At 36.0% G+C, this 23,948-nt stretch overlaps 1 protein-coding gene across 3 annotated transcripts in view; it reads right to left on the reverse strand.

Annotated features, from left to right (window-relative positions):
• PDE3A (phosphodiesterase 3A) overlaps window positions 1-23,948 on the reverse strand; it is a 315,627-nt gene that overhangs the window by 53,508 nt on the left and 238,171 nt on the right. For all 3 annotated transcript variants that reach the window (XM_086713941.1, XM_025930318.2, XM_086713942.1), the window contains 3 exons: window positions 11,025-11,282; window positions 9,408-9,562; window positions 3,225-3,349 (listed from right to left, as the gene is read on the reverse strand). In XM_086713941.1, coding sequence (XP_086570067.1) covers window positions 3,225-3,349; window positions 9,408-9,562; window positions 11,025-11,282 — 538 coding nt within the window. The remainder of the gene's footprint in view (window positions 1-3,224; window positions 3,350-9,407; window positions 9,563-11,024; window positions 11,283-23,948) is intronic.

Here is a 23,948-nt window from a genome sequence, read left to right on the forward strand (position 1 = left end):
GACTGACTTGCTTTCCCTGAAATTTCCTTTTTCTCTGGCTGACTTTAAGATTTTTGTTTTGTTTTCAGTGTTGTGTAATTTCACTATTTTGTCTTTGTGTAACTTTTTTTTTTGCCTTTACTCTGCCCTTCCTCAGCATTTATGTCTCCTATCCTGTACTAAAACTATGATGTTATACTAGCCTTTTCTTATATTCGTACATTTCTTAAAATCTCATACTCCCCATTTTTCATCTCTACCACATTCTAGGTAGTTTCTTCATATTCTCCACTCACCAGTTTACTATTTCTCTCTTTAATAGTGTATTATTCCATTTAATCTATCCTTTTTCCTTGATTACATTTCTGAAAGTTATATTTAGCTGCTCTGCAGTTATGTCTTCTCTCATTGCTGTTACTTTTTATGATCTCATATTTTCCTTAAAATATTTACATACTTTAAAGTTATAACATAAATATGTAAATATTTTAGCATTTAAATATTTCAACCCTTTTAGAAATCTGTAAAGTTGTTTTTGTTTGTTGTTTGTTTCTAACTCATGGCTAGAAACCCTGTGTGTGTCTTTTATGTGTGTTTAGTGCTCTTGCTTATAAGCTCCAATTTGTTTGAACTTGATAGGTTAGCCCTTAACTGGTGATGCTTTCCTCCAAAAATATTTGCACATATTTTTGTAGAGAACCAAGGGTCCCACTGACCTAGAATGACTTTAGTGCCCCCTTAAAATCTCTCTCCGGCTTAATGTGGAATACTCAAATTCAGTTCCTCTGTCTTGATGGAGCCCAAGATGAGGATCCATATTACTCAGGTCCATATTTCTCAGGTCATTAATAACTTCTAAATTACATGACTTAATGAACATTACCAAAGAGCAGAGAGGACGAGATTAGTTTCTAGAAACCTGCATTGCTTTTAGTGGTTTCTGTCAATGATGCAATTCTAACAAAATCATACTTTCCAGTTTTTCCCTGGAGCCTTTTCTGGAGGAAGTGTCTTCCTACACTAAACAGAGACTTAAGCAAATTTGTTGCTTACGTGATTCCAAGAAATAGTCATCAATAGAAAGTGGATGATCAAAGGGGGAAGAGAGTAGTAAAATTTCCAGACGTAAGAAACAATAGAGGAGATGCACTTCTTTTAAAATCAAAAGTTTCTACTTCAAGGTGGTGTCTTGAAATATTAGTGGAATGAACGTAAGCACTGTTTCTCTGACCCACATAGACACTTTGCCATTTTGAGGACTTCTGGTTCTGGCTTTGATGCCATAGTTTGTAATAAACCCATGTTTCTTTAAGAACAAATAGAAGAGTTTAAAAATAAAAAGCTTTTAAGACAAGATGATCAATTCAGAGGGACTAGGTTCTCAGAGAGAGCAAAGAGAAGATACCATGGAAGGGTTAGCTAAAGTCTTATGAACTGTTCTTCCTTTCAGAACATTATTTACTGACCATTTGCATGGAGCAGAAGTCTAAGAATCTAAGCAGAAGGGTGCAGCTATTAAGGAAGCAAGTCAGCAGAACTTTTAGCAACGTCACGACGCTAATGACAGGAAAATTGGAGTCTGGGACTGCCGCCATGGCAGCTAGAATGTGACTGTCTAACGGCCAAGTGAGAAGGGGGCAGTTTTTCCCTGGAGCCTTTTGGAGAATTCTTAAGCTGCTATAAAAGCAGAAGATTAAGAACATACGCCGGAAGCTACTGAAAATTTCATTAGAGTTTTCTGCAGTGCTGAGAGGTGAAAACTTCTAGTCAGAACATTCTAAGAAGAAGAGGTCATCGTATATACCCCAGACTCTCAAGTGACATTCTAGGAGGGGGACAATCTAGCAAAAGAATCTGACAAAAACCATATTCCAGTCTTGAATCAGCCCAAATTCTAATTAAATGAAGTAATTTTACCCAAAACATTCACTTTCCTACCTGAAACATACTTAACTGTCCTTAATTTTGATATCTATACTCTTTTCCATAGATCTCCAGGTCCTATCTGCATGTCTGTTTCCATCCCCCTTGTGCTTGCCAATTTTGCTACTCATCTAGACTCAAGTTCCTTAAGCTTTCTCTCAATGTGTTGGATCTTATCTCTTTTCATCTTTCATTATTTGAAAGTCTTCCCTCTCTTCCTCATCATAGCCTTTAACACACTAAATAGTAGTGGCTATCGATCTGTTTGTATTCCCCATGAGAATGTAATTCTAGTGACAGGAGGAAGTGGGTCTGGCTTAATCACTGCCATATTCCCCAAACTAGTTCAGGGTCTGAGACTGTGATTGCTTCACAAATATTTGTTGAATAAAGGAAGCTCAAGGGAAGGGAGAAGCTGATGCTTAGAAGTATACAGTGTACATTGAGTCCAACGTGGAAAACCCCATGCAAGAGTTATATTCGAGATACCAGATGGGAGAAATCACATCAAATTTCATTTTGTACCAGTCTTGAAAGGTAAGGAAAACTTCCTGCCCATTGTGCTATTGGGTTTTTTCGTTGCTAATTTGTGGGCTTTTCCAAAGGGCTCTCAAAGGTTCTGAACTGTATTTTCTCCAAATTTAATTACCTCTTCCTTTCATATACCCCTTTATATATGAGGGGATGAGTGACATAAAGAATTTCTTTGAGGGGCGCCTGGGTGGCTCAGTTAAGCATCTGGTTTTGGCTCAGGTCATGATCTCACAATTTGTGGGTTTGAGCCCCGTGTCGGGCTCTGTGCTGACAGCTCAGGGCCTGGAGCCTACTTTGGATTCTGTGTCTCCCTCTCTGCCCTCCCCTGCTCATTCTCTCTCTCTCTCTAAAACAAACATTAAAAAAATTAAAAAAACAAAAGAATTTCTTTGAAAGAATTATAATATGTATAGCAAATGAAGCATTTCTTAACTCCTATAACTACCATACTCCTGAAAACTAATTTTAACACTAAAAATAAAATTGAAATTGGCATGTACATCATTAGCTTTTATATTACAAGATGATGCTTCCACAGATTATCCTCAATGATGATACTTATTTCCTATTCATCCAATAAGTTCAAGATAGGATACCTAGCAGAAATTGAAAGCATCTGTGGAAATTTAAGAAATTAATTGGTTATTGAGGCTTTTTCTTTTTAGAATTGTCAAACCAAACATATCCTAGTATGAATTCTCAGAATCTTACTTCAACATTTAAGGCTTAGTTTACCCCATGACTACACACTCACTAAGGAGGAACTCTTCTCCTAAAAAGCTACTAACCTGGTCGATTTGGCTTTTTTGAGTTTACATGGTTAGCTGCAGAAACAGCATAGGACGAAGTGAAGGATCTGCTTTTGGTGAGGGTCATCATCACTGGGTTATTCCAAGAATCAGGACAAACAGCACTATAAAGACAGAGCATAAAGAAAAATGAAGAAATTATTAATCAATTATTGGGATAGATCTTGCCAGAACGCAATCACCATTTCCATATTCAGCTTGCCAATCTGAGTCATGGTCCAGCTTCAGCAACATGACTACATTACTTCCAAATAAAAAAAAATAAGTTATCTGAGCTCAATTTCTGCTTCAGGGATACAGCAGTTACTCATCAAACATACTGGGTTAATAAAAGAGGAAAGATAATTTTCCTATTTATCCAGTTAGCAGGAACCAGACACCTTCTTAGTGTACTACTACAATCATGTTCCTCACAGATTTTCTAAAAACTTGACAAAGTTGTTTTTTTAATGTTTATTTTTGAGAGAGAGAAAGAGCAAGAGAGCATGTGTGAGCTGGGGATGGGCAGAGAGAGAGGGAGATAGAGGATCTGAAGTGGGCTCTCCAATGAGAGCAGAGAGACCAATGCAGAGCTCGAACTCAGAAACCACAAGATCATGACCTGAGCCAAGTTGGATGCTTAACACACTGAGTCACTCAGGTGCCCCAAATTTGACAAAGCTTTTAACAAAGTTCGTAATTTACATTAGTTATGAATGGCAGGTGCCTCATCTATTCTTGGTATATCTGAATTTGAAAATTAAGTGATTATAAAATTATTCAAAGATAGTATTCTTTGCACAAGCATTTTTTTGTGAAGAAAAGGTTAGCAACAAGCATTTAGCCTACAATTTCTTTTATTGGTGACACTCTGGAAAGAAAGGGATGCTGAGCCAAATCCCCTTGTAAACACGTTAATGATGGACATTTTGATAAACACAGTGATGCTGTTTAGTAGGAGAAAGGTAATGGACAGTGAGTCTTCATCTAGGGATGCTTTTATCAAGCTATCCTTGGTTTGCCTAGATTATAACTATAAATAAATCTGAAATTAATGGATCTATGGAAGGTTGGGGAGGAGAATATTACACACCCATGTAATTAATGGGATATGAATTTTGGAGGTGTTCTAAAGCAAAATTTATTTGAATGCAGTGCTCAAAACCTTAAGTTAAATCTGAAACAGAATATATTGTAATTTGAGAATATATTGTAATTAGGAAGCTATGTTGGCAATCTTGGAATGCTCCATGGGAAAAACACCTGGTCATGTTTTGCTAATACCTTTGCGCTTTTAAACATTTGTAAATTTGGTACTAGGTCAGATCTATAATTTGCATGAGTATAATTGGACAATTTGACATTCTGCCAATCTTGGACTGGCAGCCTCCTTTCTGGCAGTGTAAGCAGGATGTACCTGGTCTGTGTGGCTTATTGTAAATAAACCTGAAATTGATGGAGGTATGGAGTCACGAATGGTGGAGACTGGTCGTGTAAGATGTATAATTAATAACGCATAATTTAGAGGTGTCCCATAAGCAAAATGGCTTCCTCTGTGCAAGCAACATTATGCATGAATTACTTAGAATTCTGCATGTTAAATACAAAATAGACCCATGTGCTAATGTGGAACAAAAAGACTTTTTTAGGGGGCTGCACTAATAGTTTCATACTTCTTGAAGGGAAGAATGCTAAGCATGTGTTTTACTACTGCCTATATTCTCTGATTATTAGTAACATTAGCAATGAATAAAATCCATAACTTACAGGGTGCCTGGGTGGCTCAGTCGGCTGGGCATCCGACTTTGGCTCAGGTCATGATCTCATGGTTTGTGAGTTCGAGCTCCATCTCGGGCTCTGTGCTGACAGCTCGTAGCCTGGAGCCTGCTTTGGATTCTGTGTCTCCCTCTCTCTGCCCCTCCCCACTCATGGTCTGTCTCTCTCTTCTTCAGATATAAATAAACATTAAAAACAATTCAAAAAAATCTGTATATTGAATTCCATTTAACACTCTGACACTTATGTTACTTCATTTCTTATTTTCCTTTTCACATTTTTCTTCACTTATTGACTTAGGTATTTAAAAACTTCATCTTTTCTCCTAATTCTAATAGCAGTTTACAAAACAAATTATAACAAAGACATGTTATAGAGTGAATGAACTATAGAATGAACTCCAGTGATTATCAATTAAGAAAAGCACACAAAATAATATTTGTTTCATATTCTTCTTGAAATCTCATTCTAGGCATTTCAGAATGCCTAAAATTCTGAAACAATGAAATCAAAGAAAACTTAGAATCTGAGATAGATAACTACACTATTTCTTTACAGCGCTGTTCTTTAACTTCTTTTGCTTGATTGAATGACCAATAAGATTACTATGAAGAATTTTTATGCAATGTATATTGGCCTAGGAGTTTTAATTTCTTAGTACATAACATAATGAATGGTTATTACTTTTCTATGTAGACTTTTAAAAGACAAGACCTTAACATTAACTGCATTTTATTATATTTGTATATTTGTTATTATCACAAAAAGTTTTCTATTATGAAAGCTAGCTCAAAAGCTGTCTACTTTTTAATGAAAACATTGAAAATATGCTAATTCTGCAAAGTTTTATAAAGTATAATAGAGTACCTTTAATAATTAAGTTAATAAATGAACTTGAAGACAAATTAAAATTCTAGCTATACAGTCCTTAATATAACATTTATTAAAACAGATATCAATAAAACAATAAAGCTATATGTTTATGTATATGTAGATATACGTATATGTGTATGTATATATGTGCATTATAATTTACTGGCACTTTCAAATACATTGCCTTCTGTGAGCCTCACAATAGCTTTCAGCTTTGGACTGACCCTCACACCTTCATGATTGCTGTTTCAATCACATAAATATGTACATAATAATTTGGGTTTGGAAGAGGAAAGTAGCTTGGGGAAACCTTTACTTGGTCACCTCAAGGTGACAAGAGGAAAAGTTTGTACATGTCTGCTGTGGAAGATCTCAATCCCCTTCCACAAATGTAAATTTTATAATCTTAGTTCTACCCATAACAATACCATCCAAGGTTCAAAAAGTCTTACCAGATCCTAAGTTTTTGTTGTTGTTGTTGTTTGTTTTTAAACCAAGTTTCCTTTCTGCCTAATATAGTGAAGGAGGGGTCAGTTCAGTCAGTCACTAGGGTGTGATTTATTTCAGACTTTTGTGACTTATCTCAGGCCTATTTTTTTTTTTTTTGAAGCATCTGGTATTCTTCTACCTGATTTATCTCACAATTGTGCCACAGTTCCCCCTTCTCTGAAGGATTCTTTGCAGAGGATGCTGAGGCTCAGACAAGGACTGCTCTTCAGGACACGCATCTCTGAGTGGTAGGGCCAAGGTCTTTCTGATCCTCAGTCCAGCGTCCTTTCTACCCGGCTGTAGGTAAAACTACCCAGGAGTGAATCACCTAGCTAAATACTGAAGGGGACGTAAGGTAAGCTGAGGGTTGCTCCTAATTTCCACTTCTCACCTCTGTTCTTCTGATAACTACAGTCCTCAGAGTCTTCAATAGGCACATAGGAAAGGAAGAAACAAAAAGGCTGAAAGGGAAGAAACCACAAGGGCTAACACTCAAATCAGTTTTGAAATCTATCTGTAGTTTTATCAATAGGTCTTCTAAGTGAATTTTTAACTTTGGTTTATATTCAGGGCTGAAGATGATCTATGGCTATCTTTTCACTGTTTTCACCCATGACCAAAACTAGTTGTAGTTAATGGTGGTACTATTGCCACTAATATATGGTTATTCCCTTAAATTCTCTTCAGAATGAATTTCATTTACTCATTGTGGTGAAAATTTGTACTGTTTTCAGATTTTATATCAGGATTTTCAATAGTATAGTGAAATTAAGGAATAGTAAAATTAGGGGGGAAGTATACTCTGGCAAGTCAGCTTTAAGTATTTTTTTTTCTTGGACAAAGAAAATGAATGAGATTTTACACTCTTCCTAAATTATGTTGAAAATATTTGATTATGAGTATTTATTTCATTAAGCAGGATGACAGGATCCCTGGGAGTTCAGCTCATAAAAGTTCTTGAAACCCTCTTCATGATAATTTCAGTTACAGTCCTTAATCTCACTTAACTAAGAAGAAAAGAAATATAAGAAATGAAATGTGACAAGAAGTAACAAACAATTACAGAAATAAAGGAATCATTCAAAAATGCACAAATGGACTTCTGGCAAAGTCAATGTATGGAAAAAAAATCATGGGGCATTAGCTATTCTATGACAGAAATCCTGGAAAAATTGGTCGGTAAAATAGCTTCCCTAAAGATATACACTGAGAACAAAATCCATTTTCTTTCTTTACAAAAAAATTTTTTTAATGTTTATTCATGTTTGATAGAGAAAGAGCACAAGCAGGGGTGGGGCAGAGAGAGGGAGACACACAATCCAAAGCAGTTTCCAGGCTCTGAGCTGTCAGCATAGAGCCCAACATGGGGCTTGAGCTCAAAAACTGTGAGATCATGACCCAAGCCAAAGTCAGACCCTTAACCAACTGAGCCACCCAGGCACCCCCAAAATTCATTTTCTTAAGGAACAAATATTTAACTATGATCCAGTATCACTTATCAATATTTGCTGTTGGAGACACTGACAATAGTCAATATTTTCAGAGGAATATATCACCAAAGACCTGTAATTTAAAACTTTAGGAAATGTTCATGAATCAGATTGGGTAATCTTCTCCTGTGGTGGCATTTAAAGTTTTACAGAAGTCCAGGTAATAAAATGGAGAATTACACTGATACGTGAAAGAATCATTTGAGTTTGCTTTGGATTCTATAGGTTCATTAGACTATCCATGTTAATATGGGAGAAACCAATTAAACATATTTTTAAATGACAAAGAAAGAAAAGTTAGTCATTAAAGTTCTAATTCGAAAGGTTTCCATTTCTCTGCCAATCTCAAAATAGTGCTTTATTGATATTCAAGGCCCAGATCAGGAGAAAATTACTTCTAACATTACCTTCATGGAGTTCAACAAAGATGTGGTTATTTTTTAGTCATTTCATCATTAATAAAACTGATGCAAATGTTTCAAAAACCTGAAATCGTATGAGAAACGTTCTCAAAATTACTGAATTCATACAAAGTATGCTATTTTTATTCTAACTAGAAAAGGACAAACACAATAGCTCCCTCTAAAAGCACCTCTTTCACGAAGTTTTCTTCAAAATTCTTTCTAGATCTTAACACTATCTTTCTTTAGCTTTGGTAATTCTGGCTTTTAAATCACTTTGTAAAATTTTAATTAACATACTACATAAAGTCTATTCTGTTTCTCAAATGAGATATTGTCAACATATTAGTTTCAGGTGTATAATGATTTGATATTTGTATATATTGTGAAATAATCACCATAATAAGTCTTGTTAGCATCCATCACCACACAGTAAAAAATTTTTTTTTCTTGAGAGGAGGATTTTTAAGATTTACTCTTTTAGCTACTTTCAAATGTGTGATATGGTATTACTAACTATAGTCACCATGCTGTATATTATATCCCTATCACAATTATTTAAAACTCAAAGTTTGTACCTTTTGACCCCCTTTCCCTATTTGGCCCACGTCACCCCCCCATGTCCTGTCTCTGCTAGCCACCAATTTGTCCTTTGTCTAAATAAACTTTAAATCACCAAATGTTTGAACATATCCAGATACCTTCAGGATGACGATCTACTTTTTGATCTGATCTTTTGCCTTTCATATCATACTAGGATAACCGGTCTGGTGGGCTGGGGGAAATCTAACAACAATTTGCAAATATCAGGTTGTATGCCTTTGATTTAAGAATCTCAATATGAATCTCAGTCTCTGTAAAATCTAGCCTACCTTTGCTCTGGGCTCAACTCTTCCCATCCTGTCATACTGGCGGGCATTAACTCAACTCGCTGTTCCCATTTACATGCAAGGTCACACAACACAACTTAAGCCTAACTATCTAATATTAATCCCTATAGTGCTGCTCTGCATTTAAACCATATACCATCTTCATTTTTGACACTGGCCTCCAAGCAACTGTAATTAGTTGGTCCACCTTTCCTCTGCAATTTATCATTCCTTTTGGCAAATAACTTCTCCAGAGACATGAAACCAACAGGAGCATTGCCTAACCTTGATGAAGATGCTTCATGCAGTTTGATGCTGGCACTACGGTCCCTCCGGACTGGGGCAGGCTCCAAAGTGGGTAGGCCTGTGGCTGAGGTGGTGGTTGTCCAAGTTGATGAAACACGTCTCAACAAACCAGGAGGCAAACTCCTTCTCAGACGCTAGGAAGAAGGAGTGTTGATTTTATTATCAAGCATATTTTTGATCACTGACTTCTATGTAATATAATGGGAGGAAATGGGTTTTAAATTGGAAGCAAATTTATTAAAATCTATTGGCTGAATATTACCTATCTGGATCTAGGTGGTCAGGAAATCAATAAAGGAATGACTATTACAAAATTAACATTTTGGGGTCTTCATCTAAACGATGACAGGGGCTCCTGGGTGGCTCAGTCAAGTTGAGCATCCAACTTCGGCTCAGGTCATGATCTTGCAGTTCGTAGTTCAAGCCCCGCATCGGGCTCTGTGCTGACAGCTCAGAGCCTGGAGCCTCCCTCAGATGCTGTGTTCTCCCCCTGTCTCTCTGCCTCTCCCCCACTTGCACTGTCCCTCTCTCAAAAATAAACATTAAAAAAAAGAATGACTCTGATACTAGCTTCCTATATTTCCTAAAGGTCTGAATATTCATCTTAGAATGTAATTCAATAGTAAGAGAAGAGGTCAAGCATTTTACATATCAGGATTGATGCCTAACTTCACGTCTCTTTTGAGACTGAAAGGAATCAGTTAATCTCTCTTCATTCCTTTACTGTCTTATCATGCTTAGCCATACTTTTTGCAGAGAAGCAGATGTTCAAAAAATTATGTAAATACCTAATTGAGAAAGCTGTGTGAAAAACACATTCCTGAGTCAAGAGACTCAGAATAGCTAAAGCAAGGGTGTTACTGACTGACCACTAGCTAAAGAGGACAGACGCCTGTTTACCAAACAGACAACTGCAGGATGTGCCAGAGATGACTTAAAACTTTTTTTTTTTTTTTTAGTCTTTAATATGACCCATTCTCATGCAAGGTCTAAACTGGCTGTAGGATCTGATTTCCTACAGCTTATATTTGTAAAACTCCGATCTTACATGTAAAAAGAAAGAATTCTACAAATAACTAAGGCCATCTTTTACCTTAAATAATCCAGAATCAATCAAAACTGTTCTGAGTTCAAAACTTCTTGGGTTTGGGAAAACCAGGAGCATACTCTGATGGGTATCACACAAAGAAATCATGTGCAGAGCATCCTTGGGTTTCAGAAGACACCAGATTTTAAACACTAGGAGCAGGGACTTTTTCCTGCCCCCACCCCTCACTGCTACATCTTTAGCCCACAGAACAGAGCCTGGCATAGAGGAGTAAAATCTTAAAATCTTCTTCAAAGTCAAAATAATAATAATAATAATAATAAAAAGGTAACATAACAAGGTAAAGCTTTCACTTGTAGAAAGCTATTAGGTTTAAGGACACAAGTCTTTATGTTTAAATTTTTATTAACTTTGATCACCATGATCAACACGTCTTCACTGAGTCACTGACATAAATCTTCCATATGGGTGTGGGGTGACAACAAACAGACCCAGAAAACAAAACAAAAAAAATTTAACCTTTCCAGGAATGTGTCCTTAATACTTACCTTGGGAATAGCCAGCTTGTCTTTTTCAGAGCTTTCTTCAGAATCAGAACAGGTGTAGTTTTCACTGAAGGAAATAACAGGATTCACGCGGGGCTTGTGAATAGCCTGGAAGGTGAGCTGGGTGCTAAGCAGGTTGCTCACGGCCCTCAAGGATGTGCACACGTTGGGGGGCAGAGAAGGGTCTGCCAGGAGGTCGGTAATGAGACCATGAGCTTCACCCATCACGGCAATATCCACAGTAATACTGGTTCCTGAAGACTGAGACACCAAAGGAAGAGTCAAGTGAGAGAAGAGCTGAGGCTGAAGGCACAGACAAAATTGGGCTTTTTTCTCAGAAATGAGCTGATTGACTCTTTCAGGATGCAGTACATTCAAGTCACATTTCTGTTTCAAATTTACCCAAATGTGCCATGTCTTTTGCCATTTTTGTGTTCATGCATGTTTTTTAATGTTAGAACTTGGGGAGGGGTGAGACATATTTGAAGAAATCCAAAAGATAACTAGTTTCTCAAAGGCAAGAAGTTTCAGAGAACTGGGGGAAAAAACAAACAAACAAACAAACAAACAAAAACTTCCTATCAGCCACTCCTTATGAAGACCTCAACATTTAACTGCACTTTATTTAGAAATTTCATTCTGCACTTGATCTTAGCCAAAAGGCCGAGAAGCGATAGAAATTTCATTCTGAAAGTAACATTAATATACTGTAAACTTTTTTCTCTTCCTCCTTTTTTTAAAGTAGGTTTCATGCCAGCGCAGAGCCCAACACAGGGCTTGACCTCATAATCCCAAGATCAAGACCTGAGCTGAGATCAAGACTCTGACGCTTAATCAACTGAGCCACCCAGGTGCCCCAATGTACTGTAACTTTTAATTCAGTAATATTTTAATGTGATAGTTTAGCCTGGTATGTGGTAGTTATTTAATTAAATGTTAAAGACAAGCACAAAAAGCAACTCCATTTGTGATCAAATTCACACATTGTCCCTCTTCTTGTGGTTGGTAAGAATAGTCATTTTAGTTCTGGTATTCTGCGGCACATCTGTCATATTTTGCAAAGTGCCTCTAACACTGAGAGTCATTACTCTGTATTTGCTGAAGAAAGGAAGAGCACAAAAAACGGAGGACAGGGATGCTCCCGGACCTGCTGGCCAGGCCCAAATGCAGGCAGGAAGGCATGAGAGCAAAGGAGAGAATGGGCAAAGTCAAGGCCAAGAGAGTAGGTGAAGCTTAAAGACAGCGCATCAAAGACCGTTAATATTGGAACAGTGCCACAATATGAGGCACAGAAAACCCACATAACAGCATAACAGATTCTGGAACTAGGCTACTTACATCCAAATCGTGACTCGTAACCTTACCACTATCTAGCTGCATGATCTCTGTCAAGTCACTAAGATTCCATCCTGTGATTTCTACATCCGTAAAGTGGATACAGTAATAGTACCAACTTCAGAAGGTAATTGTAAGAATTAAATGGGGCAATACATGTAAAGCACTCAATATTGTGCTGGCAATTCTAAGTGCTCAATACGGATAATGGTAAAAATAATAATGATAATTCTAGAGTTTTTCAATAAGAGGATGTTACAAGTTTGGCTATATATTTGGAAGAAAAGTTTAATCATCTACAACAGACTCAAAAATAAACTCCAGAGAGATGAAAAATTTAAGCATATAAAATTACAAGCAATTTATTAAAAGCAAATACCGGGGAGTAAGTTATAATCTTGGAATGTTAGAAAAAACTATAACTTCATAACCTGTCAATGAAATATATGACAGGTAGGAATAAAGACATAAGCTTCTATGTAAGAAAATACACCATAAGCAAAGGTAAAGAAGACTGAGAAAATATTTGCCCCACAGAGAAGAAAAAACATATCCAAATGAAGAGCTTCTAAAAAAAAATCAATAAAAGACAAATTTGGATAAAGGGACTGAATAGACAATTCAAACAAAATGTAAACAATCAAATACATAAAAAGCTCCTTGTCTCCCTCATATTTAAAATGCAAATTAATGTAATGAAAACTTTTACTCATCAATGTGGCAAAATAATAAAGGGTTGATAGCACCAAGTATTAGTAATAGTTTGGGGAAATAGGCAGTGAGTCAAAATAACCCAGTATTTGTGGAAGGGCATTTTGCTGAGTCTATCAATGTGTCATTTAAGTGCATATATCCTATTATCCAGTAAAACAATGTTGACAGACATCTAAAGAAAAACTGCAAATACGTAAAAACATGAGGACAAAGACACAAAAAGTACAATAGTACTCTTATAACAACCAGAGAATGCAGTCATAAATGGGTATCTACAGGGAAAATGATACAAAGTTGTATTCTGACTATATTATACACTGGTATATAGTTGTTTTTTTTTTTTTTTTTTTTAAGATTTGGGTAGATCTATAAATGATTACTTGAAAAAACACTCATATTGTTCACTGGTGGAGAAAGGTAGGTTCTCAAAAAAGTGAATATGCATTATTTTTTATGATCAGAAAAATATAAAAATGATGAAAACACCCATCATACAGGAAGACATGTAGCCTTGTAACAACTGTAAGTAAAGGCTAAATTTTTCTGTAAAGATACAGTATAGAATAGTTATGTCTTTCACCTTGGAATAATAGTAACCATAATGATCATAGTGGCAGCTGATACTTATTCAGCACAAGTCTACAAAGTAGTTACTTCATTTATTAACTCCATTTTTATTAAGATAACTTGCCAAAATCATAGTCAGATAGCTGAAACATGGAAACAACAGGCTGCAAATAAAGGTACTCTGATTCTACAGCTTAAGTGCTAACCCAGTACACCAGAATACATGTTGATTTTTTTTTTTTACCTTATGTTCCTAAATATATCTGTAATTATCTAATGCTTTATTTAATCACTGTGTCAAGCTTTTCTCTGTTTGGAAGACTAAATATCTGTTATGAACCAATGTACAAATTTAAGTGTAATGTTAATATCTTTAGGATACATAATTATGCATACTTCACATATGTACCTACATTGCCAACTTCAAAACTGTTCATGAGAAATGCCACTGAACTAAGTTAACATTTTCCTTTGGAAACACATTTTTTTCAAGTGCATCTCTAATTATGATGCTTCTAAAAAACTCACTCAGTGTGACCTTCTGAAAAACTAATATTTATTCCTATCCATGTTTCTCTAATAAACTTAAAATAACAAGTCACTGTATTGTTCCCCTTAAAAAGTGAAAATTTAAGTCAAATTGTTTTTAGGACATAAAATTTTCAGACTTTCTGACAATGAAATTAACAGTTTATGTGCTAATAATTAATAATTAAAGAGGTTTTCTCAAAATGCTCTCACCATACAAAATTTACAAACCTGAAGAAAAAGTAGAGCATGTTCATTGATAATTAGAACTATAATTTTTTAATGAATTATTGGTGAGAGAACAAGTCTTTTTTTATAATTCTTTAATTTTATGATAACATATTTTCTTTTTTAATGCATTTATGTACTCAGGAAAAAAAACAAATCTTAAACATTTTTAAAGTAATTTTAAAATAGAAACAGTACTGAAAACTCATTCTCCTGTCATTGTTAGTGTTACGTAAGAATTTAGAAAATAAGCACAGTATGTATTTCAAAGCTATTTATGCCATAGCTTTTGTAAAAGCAAAGGTCTTCAAGTAAAAACAAAGCAATATTCATGCCAGTAAGTAGTAAATTATCCATATTGGAATTAGCTATGAAAGCAAAGTGAACATTTTTACTATGGAAAAAAGTATACTTTAATGAAATATACTTAATACTGGAATGAAACCAGGTCTTTGCTCTGCTGGTTTTCTGATTCAAGAATAGAATTGTATAAAAGTCAAAAGTTGCATCACACACAGACGTTATCACCACTTTTTGGCTCAAATAACTAAAGGCTTCAATGAGGCATAAAATCTAAAACCAACAATCAGATTTGTTTGCCACAAAATCTCCAAGGCTACCACACGTGACTCACTGAAAGGCAGACAGATCACTATTTCAATAAGCAGCAGGCAAATTACAAAGACACAGGCGAGTCCAAGGAGTAAGTAACAAGGAATTTTAGGAGAGAGAAGCTTTGGTCAATGGTAGAGTTTTTTCATCGGAAGATACAAAATACGAAACAAGAGTGACTCACAAAGAGGATATTGCCATACCCTATCCAACTTTAAAAATAACATAACTAAATTTCTAGGCATACTCAGAAATATTCCATTTCACTGGTGAAACCTTAGTGATAATAAATACTAAAGGTTAAGTTTATATAAAAGCTACTTTAAAGGAAAGTCTTAAGCTAACAGCATGAAATCATCTTTCAGTGCAGTAATGAACTATATATACTAGAGCATAAAACCACGGTTGAGTTGTTTTATGGTGGAGATAATCAAACAAATCTTTTCCTTAAAAAAAAAACAGGATCAAACAATATAAAACATTCTACTTAGCAAGCTCTCCTTATAACAGAAATATTTACACTTAACATTTAAGAAGATGCAAGTACAATTCCCTACACACTGTTTAAATGACAACCAAATTTGGATTGTTACCTTTAAATAGAAACTAGGGAATTTAAGTCTGATAAACAGTAAAGTGTGGTTTTATATATTTATATGTTAAAATGTTAACATATAACAAATACATATGTTAAATATATATATATGTTAAAGCAAAAATAGCTGATGCAAAGTGTCCACTTTTTAAAATATCATCCTTTCCCTCCTTATCTCCATCCAGTCTATCTCACCATCTCCAGGCTGTGAATATACAAATGGTCTTGCTATACAATATGATCTAGTTGCTTCCAAGTTACTTTACTTATTGAACACCAAAGGCAGGGGAAAATCTGGAGTTATAGATAAGAAGTTAAAGAAACAATAACAAATATACTTATAAACACCATTAAACATAACTCCTAGACTAAGCAGGTATCAATCAATTCAATTATAGGAAATTTGTTTTCACTCTTACTATTGCTGTGTTAAAACTTTGAAATTACACTATTAGTACAAGAAAAGGGAAAGCTTTCAATATGTGTAGGGATCAGAAAAAAAACGAGCACTTTAGGAAGGGCACTCAAGTTTCTAAATTACCCTAAGTTGCAATTTTTAAAAAATTCTAGATAAATCCACGTGACCAAATTACTAATAGCATGTAAAATAAAATTATATATCTTTAAGTAACATGTCAGATTATTTACTGTGGCACTGTGTTTGGGGTTCTGTCAACATATTATTTAGAAATGGGGAATTCCTAAAAGATAATTGCTAAGAAGTTTTAGAAAATAGCTACAGGAACAAGGTAAATAAAAAAAAAAAAAAGCCAACAAACACTATTTCACTTAAAGAATGAGAAGATGCCCAAGATAAAAATCAGAAAAGGACTGGGAAACTTCAGGTCAACAGCAAACTACTTGTTCAAAATGATCAGGGAGGTTATCTGGTTTCAAAAGTCGGGTGACGGTAACTCATCTAATACTTGATGAATTCTTTTGGAGGCAGCACCAATATAGCTAAGTTATAGCTTTTCTTCCTACACATTTTGAAGCAAACATTAAACTGATAATTTAATCAAATAGGTTGCACACATCCCTACTTCAAGGTGGAAGATGTAATAACTCTCAAGTCTTCTGACTCAGTGAATTAGTGAATCATCTGATGAGTCATTTGCTTTGGAGATTAATTTATTCTAACTGGAAAAAAAAACAGAATTAGGAGCAGCATAAATGCCTCTCTTCATAACTCTACATGAAACTCAAAGACAGGTTACATATGCTAAAGAACCAAAATTGAAGACAGTTATCTAAGTAACCTAGTTGAGATGCTATATGCCTCAAATTAGATCCTCTTTTTTGTTTAATAGTTTAATTTATGATGGTTTCCAAAACCAACCACACAGGCTGTCTCTAGGCAATACTGTATCCATTGGGGGCCAGACAGGCTCCCCCCTTGTGAAATCAGAGAACTGGGTTGGATTTTCCCAAGGTCCCTTCCAATTCTATATATCTAAAGATTTCACATATACACATAAACATACATCAAAGAAGAAAGAAGGAAATTATTTTAAAACTTATTTCTTGGCATCGGTAAGCATTTAAAAAAATTTTAAAACAATTTAAAAGATATTACGTAGACAGAAAATTCTTTGTTTCACTGATTGCTAAACTTACCTAAGCTCTACCTTATAACTTATTATTGAGTTACTGGTGCTGTTTCCTTTCTGTGTTAAAATGCCCAGTGTCCACTGAGTGCTCACAAGCAAATAGGCTATTCTCTGGAATTTCCACATGCTTCTCCCAAGAATGGAGTTGTACATTTGCCAAATGTCGGTTTCCTTTAGTCCCACATCTGTTGAGGCCAGTTGTATTCGGTCACTGTAAATTACCTATGCTAATAAAATATCCATAAACCAGTGATACATGAGTCAAAACTGGAAGAGTTCCTTTGAAAACTAAGTTGAACAACTTTAAAGACTTCATAAATACATTTCATAAAAGTGAGGCCCGAATATTGATTTCTGTTAAATTACGCAGGGGAGGTACAACTGTAAGGGTTCAAAAAGAAAGTGATAACATACCTGGAAGATTTTGAACTCAGAATGCTTTTATAAGTGCCTAAGTCATTTCCACTGTGAAATAAACAGAAACTGGCAGTGTATACAACGAGGTACAGGTGTGGTACATGTAAGAAAGACAACTTGCAACTCTAATCGATACAGTGGACACATGCTTACAGCAAATAGTCTTGGCTCTTCATCAAAAGATGTGTAAAAGCCTGCATATTTAGATGTATTAAGTTAAAATATATCACTAGAGGTATCGAAAATGTAGGTCAAATGTTTATAATTCTCTGCTTTAAAGTTTTTAAAATGAACAGACCAACTACGATCCTGATTGTATCTGTTAAGAGTCCCACATTTTAAATACAACACCTTTCACTTGGAAGCCTTCCAGTGAAAGGAACTATTATTAATAGTTATGTCATAGCTAGTTCATTACCACTCCTGAAACAAGGGGTAGAAAGTAAAGTTTGGTTTATGAATTAGCACATGGGGGTGGCAAAAAGGAACAGGTGCCTATTTTCATCATGTATGTGATTTGGAAGTTTGCATACGTGAGAAGTTGGAAAGCAAAATGATAAAGTACTGAGATAAAAGAGGAAGTTCTACTCATTCACCTATATCAAATTTAAAAAAAAAAATTAACATTTATTCATTTTTTTGAAAGGCAGAGAGAGACAGAGTGTGAATGGGGGAGGGGCAGAGAGAGAGGGAGACACAGAAACAGAAGCAGGCTCCAGGCTCCGAGCTGTCAGCACAGAGCCTGACACAGGGCTCGAACTCACGGACCGCGAGATCATGTCCTGAGCCAAAGTTGGCCACTTAACCGACTGAGGCACCCAGGCGCCCCAAATTTTTATTTTATGAATTGGTACATGGGCCTTTATGAATCGGTACAGAGGATCTATAGCTAGACTGCCTGTATCCAAAACAGGGGATAATAATAATATTATTATATGATACTATATAGTATTGTTGATGATTAAATGAAATCATGCCCATAAAGACCTCAGCAGAGTTGCTTGGCCCACTGTACATGTTTGATAAATATTATATATCCCCACCATTATTATTGCACTAAAACATTGTGGTAAAGTACTGCATGTATGTTTTTTTTCAACATATACTGGGCCAGCAGTTTCTTCATAAATGAAGGCAGCATAGAGATATTTCTTTATCAACAAAAACAAAATAACAAAAATGAAAACCTGAATACTTTCACTTCTTATTCTAGGTAAATCTAAAGATCGTATTCCCTATTCCTATATACTGAAAATCATTCTGAGATTTTAGGCTCTCAGAAAGTAATTGTACAAAAGTCCTGGTTTCAGTTAATATGGCTGATTGCACTGGTATAATTTATAACACAGTATGTGAAAGGAATTCTAGGAGCAGGCCTCTTAGCTCCATTGTTGGAAAGTTTTTTTTTTCTTCCTTTCTATTTAGTCATCCTGGGAGGCACCCTGGGAGGCAAACATAGCATGGGAAGAACATTCTCAGGGTGAAGAGCAAGCTGGGATAAGAGAGGAATAAACAGTGTAAGAGATGACACATAAAAGGAAAGAGTCACTGGGACTTTTCTTACCCAACTTTGGTCCTCAATGCTGGGAAAAGATGCCTGATGGGTTTTTGGGAGCAGTCCCCTGCAACTTTAAAGCACAGTTTGCCACCCCCAACCCTCCAAATCTTTCTCTGGAAGGCTGTCTGTGGTACCAGGGAGCAGTCTCTTGGTCTTTAAGGCCCTAAATTCACTTAGAAGGTGAGCTGGATTGATAAATGGTCTTTGGTGTATTACTGGTTCTGACCTCAAAGCCAGTGAAATTGCATATGTGTTTATACTTTCATAGGACCCATTTATAATTTTAGACTTGAAGTTGGTTGGGAAATTTTTTAAAAATGAAATCATGTGAAAATTTTGCAGTAACTCATTGTAGGCTGAACTTTGGCTACATGCCATCCTAAGGAAGCAGATGTTTGCTTATTTTAATTTTCTGGCAGGGACTAGAAGTTTACATTTGGATTTTCTCCTTAAGATAATATGTATGTACAGTAGGAGGAAAACATATAGGGCCCTTTATCAAACTGTGTTCCAACATCTCTGTGGGCCGGCCGCATGTGAGAGGTGAGATGCAGCAAAATGCAGCAATTGTCAGAGTTCTTAACTTCCTTCTCTTTAGATGTTCAAGGAACATTCCGTGCCCCCAAATGGGATGTAGTACACCATCTTGTGTCCTTACATACCTCCCTATAATCTGTCTGCAGATAAGCCGAAAGTTGTTCATGCAGTCCCTGTTTTCTGTCTTCCAGAAACGAGCAAAGTCACTAAACAGCCTCAAAAACAACAATTAACACAGAACACTGTTTTATCATTTAGGAAACAAACCATATTTATTAAGCACCCATATCGGGCTGCTTCTCTCAGTTTCTTCTAATTAGAAAAGATGAGGCGGCTGGTGGCTCTATGAGGAACTCAGGTACAGAACCAGTCATGTGACTGCTCCCACAAATGAAGGGGGGTAAGTACCCTGTAAAGTGCCAACTGTTATATAAATAAAAAGCATTATTATTTCTGTTGGTGAAAGAAACTGGGTTTTCTGATTGCACATGAGTTTATAAATATAGAAAATTTAAGACTCTCTCAAGTATGAACTCATAAAAGCTGATGAATTTTGATGGTCTTTTATTTGTTAAATTTTAAGAACTGCTATTAAACTTGAACTCTTGAGGTTTCTGTTTGCTTAGCCTAGAAACAATTTCAGTGAACAACAGATGGCAGTATTCTGCCTTTTTAAAGAACTCTAATTGAAGATCTTTTTGAATGAGAGCTGCTCCCTCAGTAACCAGCATAGTTCAGTTTCTTTTTTCACAAGAAAAAAAACAAACACTAAAAGAAGAATAACTTACATAAGATTATTGGTAGAAAGTAATACAAAATTTTAAATTGTGTTATATGTTTCAGGATCATTGTCAAAGAGAAACTGTAATTACATCGTTACTAATTCTTTTACACTATGAACACTTCAGTTCTGTCGCCTATTCCCGTTTTCATAAGGTAAACACTTTAAAGATGATCCATTTGCATATACAATTAAACATTTTTCCCCATGTAATTTTCCATTGTGATTCAAATATCCGTAAAAACTAAAACCAAAACAAACCAAAACAAAACCATCCAAGTATGCATTCTGACACGACTGGTTGTGTCAGTCTTCATTGGCATCTGTTTTATCTGCCCAGTGTTATCTATCAGTAGACTCTTTCCAACCTCATGGGCAACAGGCACTTATCTATGCTGCCGATTTGCTCCAGCTGCTGTCCAACCAGGAGATCTTACCTTGGACTGGTACAGGAGCACCCAAAGGGCTCACCACATGAGTGCCTGGACCTCATGCTGGGAGCATCAAAAACAAAACAAACAAATGAAAAGCCTTGGAAGCTGTAACTTCAGAGAAACCTTGCATCTCTGACCAATTCTCACATGTATTTTTAGGACATCTCTGTCATAAACACTTGTGACAGTTTTCAATTCGACTTTTGATGTGTGATCTTGATAAAGGTTTGTCTTCCTCTTTCAGGCTGCCAGCGTTAGCACAAAGGCAGTGCTAGTTTTCCTTTGCCAGTTTAACCCCAGACCCTAGTTTAGGATCTTACACTTTTTAGACATTCGATGATTTTAAAAATGAGTGAAGTTGTAAGTAGCATATTCTAAACCTCCAGAGAATTAAATTTCCTCTCTCTAGTTCTGTGTCTTAAAGAATACAAAGACAGACAAATTACAGCGTCCAAGGTATTTCCTCAAGACAGATAAATGAATTTTCTGGAAGCCATCCTAAAACATTTAACCTTCTAGCACAATCTCATATTCTCATTTTAATTTAAATAAAAATATTGAGAATTGTTAGACTGAAATACTGGAGACATAAGTAAAAATTGTATTTCACAAACTGACTCTGGAATAACTAATAAGCAGAAAATCGTGAAATTGCCAAGGAGAATGAATAGTAGTGATAAAAGAAAGTGATCTTGGGGGCACCTGGGTGGCTCAGTCGGTTGAGTGTCCGACTTCAGCTCAGGTCATGATCTCATGGTCCATGAGTCTGAGCACCGTGTCAGGTTCTGTGCTGACAGCTCGGAGCCTGGAGCCTGCTTCTGATTCTGTGTCTCCCTCTCTCTCTGCCCCTCTTCCATTCATGTTCTGTCTCTCTCAAAAATAAACATTAAAACAATTAAAAAAAAAGAAAGTGATTCTACATATTTTTCTATAATCTGGTACATGTATGAAATGAACAAGCAGAGGATTCAGGTAAATGTATGAGTATTTTTTAGAGGGGGGGAAAGGAGTTAAAAGGACTGGAGGAAGAGAAAGAATGACCTTTCAGTGATAACACTCAGGTGAAGTAAGAGTGCTTCAGGTTGAAAAGAATTTGTCTGTGTACAGCATAGTGACTACAGTTAATAATACTATAATATATACTTAAGAGTTGCTAAGAGAGTAGATCTTGAAAGTTTTCATCACAAGAAAAAAATCTGTAATGATGCATGGTGATGGATGTTAACTCAACTTATTGTGGTGATCATTTTGTAATATACCATATGTATCGAATCACTATGTTGGACCCCTGCAACTAATATAATGTTACATGTCAATTATACTTAAATTTAAAAACAGAAGAAGAAGAAAAGGATGTGTCTGGAGAGGTTTGAGGGAATACATCATGACAGGAACATGAGCCAAATGTAAGAGCTTTGATTAACTACTAAGAGTAATGAAAAGCCCCTGCAGGGTAGTGACATCATCAGTACGTGTGGAAGAAAGAGTCAGGCTGACTTTCAGGCTTCTGACTTGTACACATGGGTAGCTAAGAACCTTCCCTTAAATTAGGAATCACAAGAGAAGGAATGATATTTGATGTGGATGCTAAGATACTCATCCTTCAGTAAATATGCGATATTCACATGATGATTCAAGTTGCACATCAAGAGAGATATCTGAACTGAAAATATACACCTGGGTATCAATGACACAGATATGGTCATTTCAGTAACACCCTACATGGCAGTGTATAAGGAGAAAGAAAGGTAGACTTAAGGCAGAGCCATAATCAATACCAGTTTGAAAAGGTCAGGGAGAAGAGAAACTGGCAAAGGAAAATGAGAAAGGACAACTGAAAATTAAGAGCATGGAGCCAAATGGATAAAATAAATGCTTTTGTCAAGAGGAGAGGTATGGCCAGTGAATGTGAAAGATTAATAAATTCTAAAAAAATATCCATTAGTTTAGTATTTGGAAGGTCACTGGTAACTCTGGAGAGAACAATTTTAGTGACATGCTGAGGTTGTAAGTCACACCGCAATAAATGAAGCAAAGAAAAGATATGAAAATGGAAATAATGTAGAAAACTCTTTCCTGAAAACTACTGTAAAATGGAAGATAGAGATATGTCCATATCCATAGGTAAAAACAGGCTCTAAAGAGCTGGCTAGCATAAATATTGAACTGGGGGAATCTCACTAGTGTGAGGGGTTTAGACTGCAGTAAAAACACAGAGATGATAAAGAGATCAAGGTCCAAGAGAAGGAAGTAGAGGGTGACTAACATTTTCTATGGTAACAGTGAGAAAAAAAAGGGTAAAGATTTGCAGGTGAGAGGTTGGAGTTCCTATACTTCGGCTTTTATTTAACTCTGAAGATTAGTCATGAGTCCCTCGTAGAGAGAGCGATGTAGGCAATGTGGAGGTTAGAAGTATAGAGGAGAATAAAGAACGTTTGGAAAAGGAGTAGGAAATAGCTGGCTAGATTCTCAGGCAATCCTGAAGGTCCAGCTGAGGTTAGAGGCCTCAGCTCCAATATGTTGTTTGTGTACTTTTCAGTGTTACTCAGCATGAAATTTTACACGAAAAGGCAACAAAGTGAAAACGGGAGGGGTCTGCCAGATGGAAAAGAAAGACGACTGAACAACTAGACCGAAGATTCTGGCGAAGTGGAAGAGCAGGCACAGAGCAGGTGAGAAACAGAGCAGTAAAGCTTGAAGAAGCATGGAGTCAACATACAGGGTCGGGTGTTTGTATGAGAAAAACAAATACAGGATGCCATTAGTAGGCTAGTCTCTCAGGCATGGAAGGTTTCTGCTTTTTATTAGCAGAAAATAAGGTTGAAAAGGAAATATGAAGCCTGATTTCAGATGACCAAGAATGAAGGACAAAGTTTTCTAATTCTATCAGTTGGTAATTGACTGATGAAAGATGTCTGAGAAGAAAAATGATGTAATCGAACAGCGCACAGTGCTTAAGGAAGATTAAGGTGTGGAGAGAAGACAGACTTGACCAAGGCTGCCACAGCAAT

The sequence above is a fragment of the Puma concolor genome, chromosome B4 (genome assembly GCF_028749965.1).
Source record: "Puma concolor isolate L17-30 chromosome B4, mPumCon1.1.hap2, whole genome shotgun sequence".
Lineage (NCBI taxonomy): Eukaryota > Metazoa > Chordata > Mammalia > Carnivora > Felidae > Puma > Puma concolor.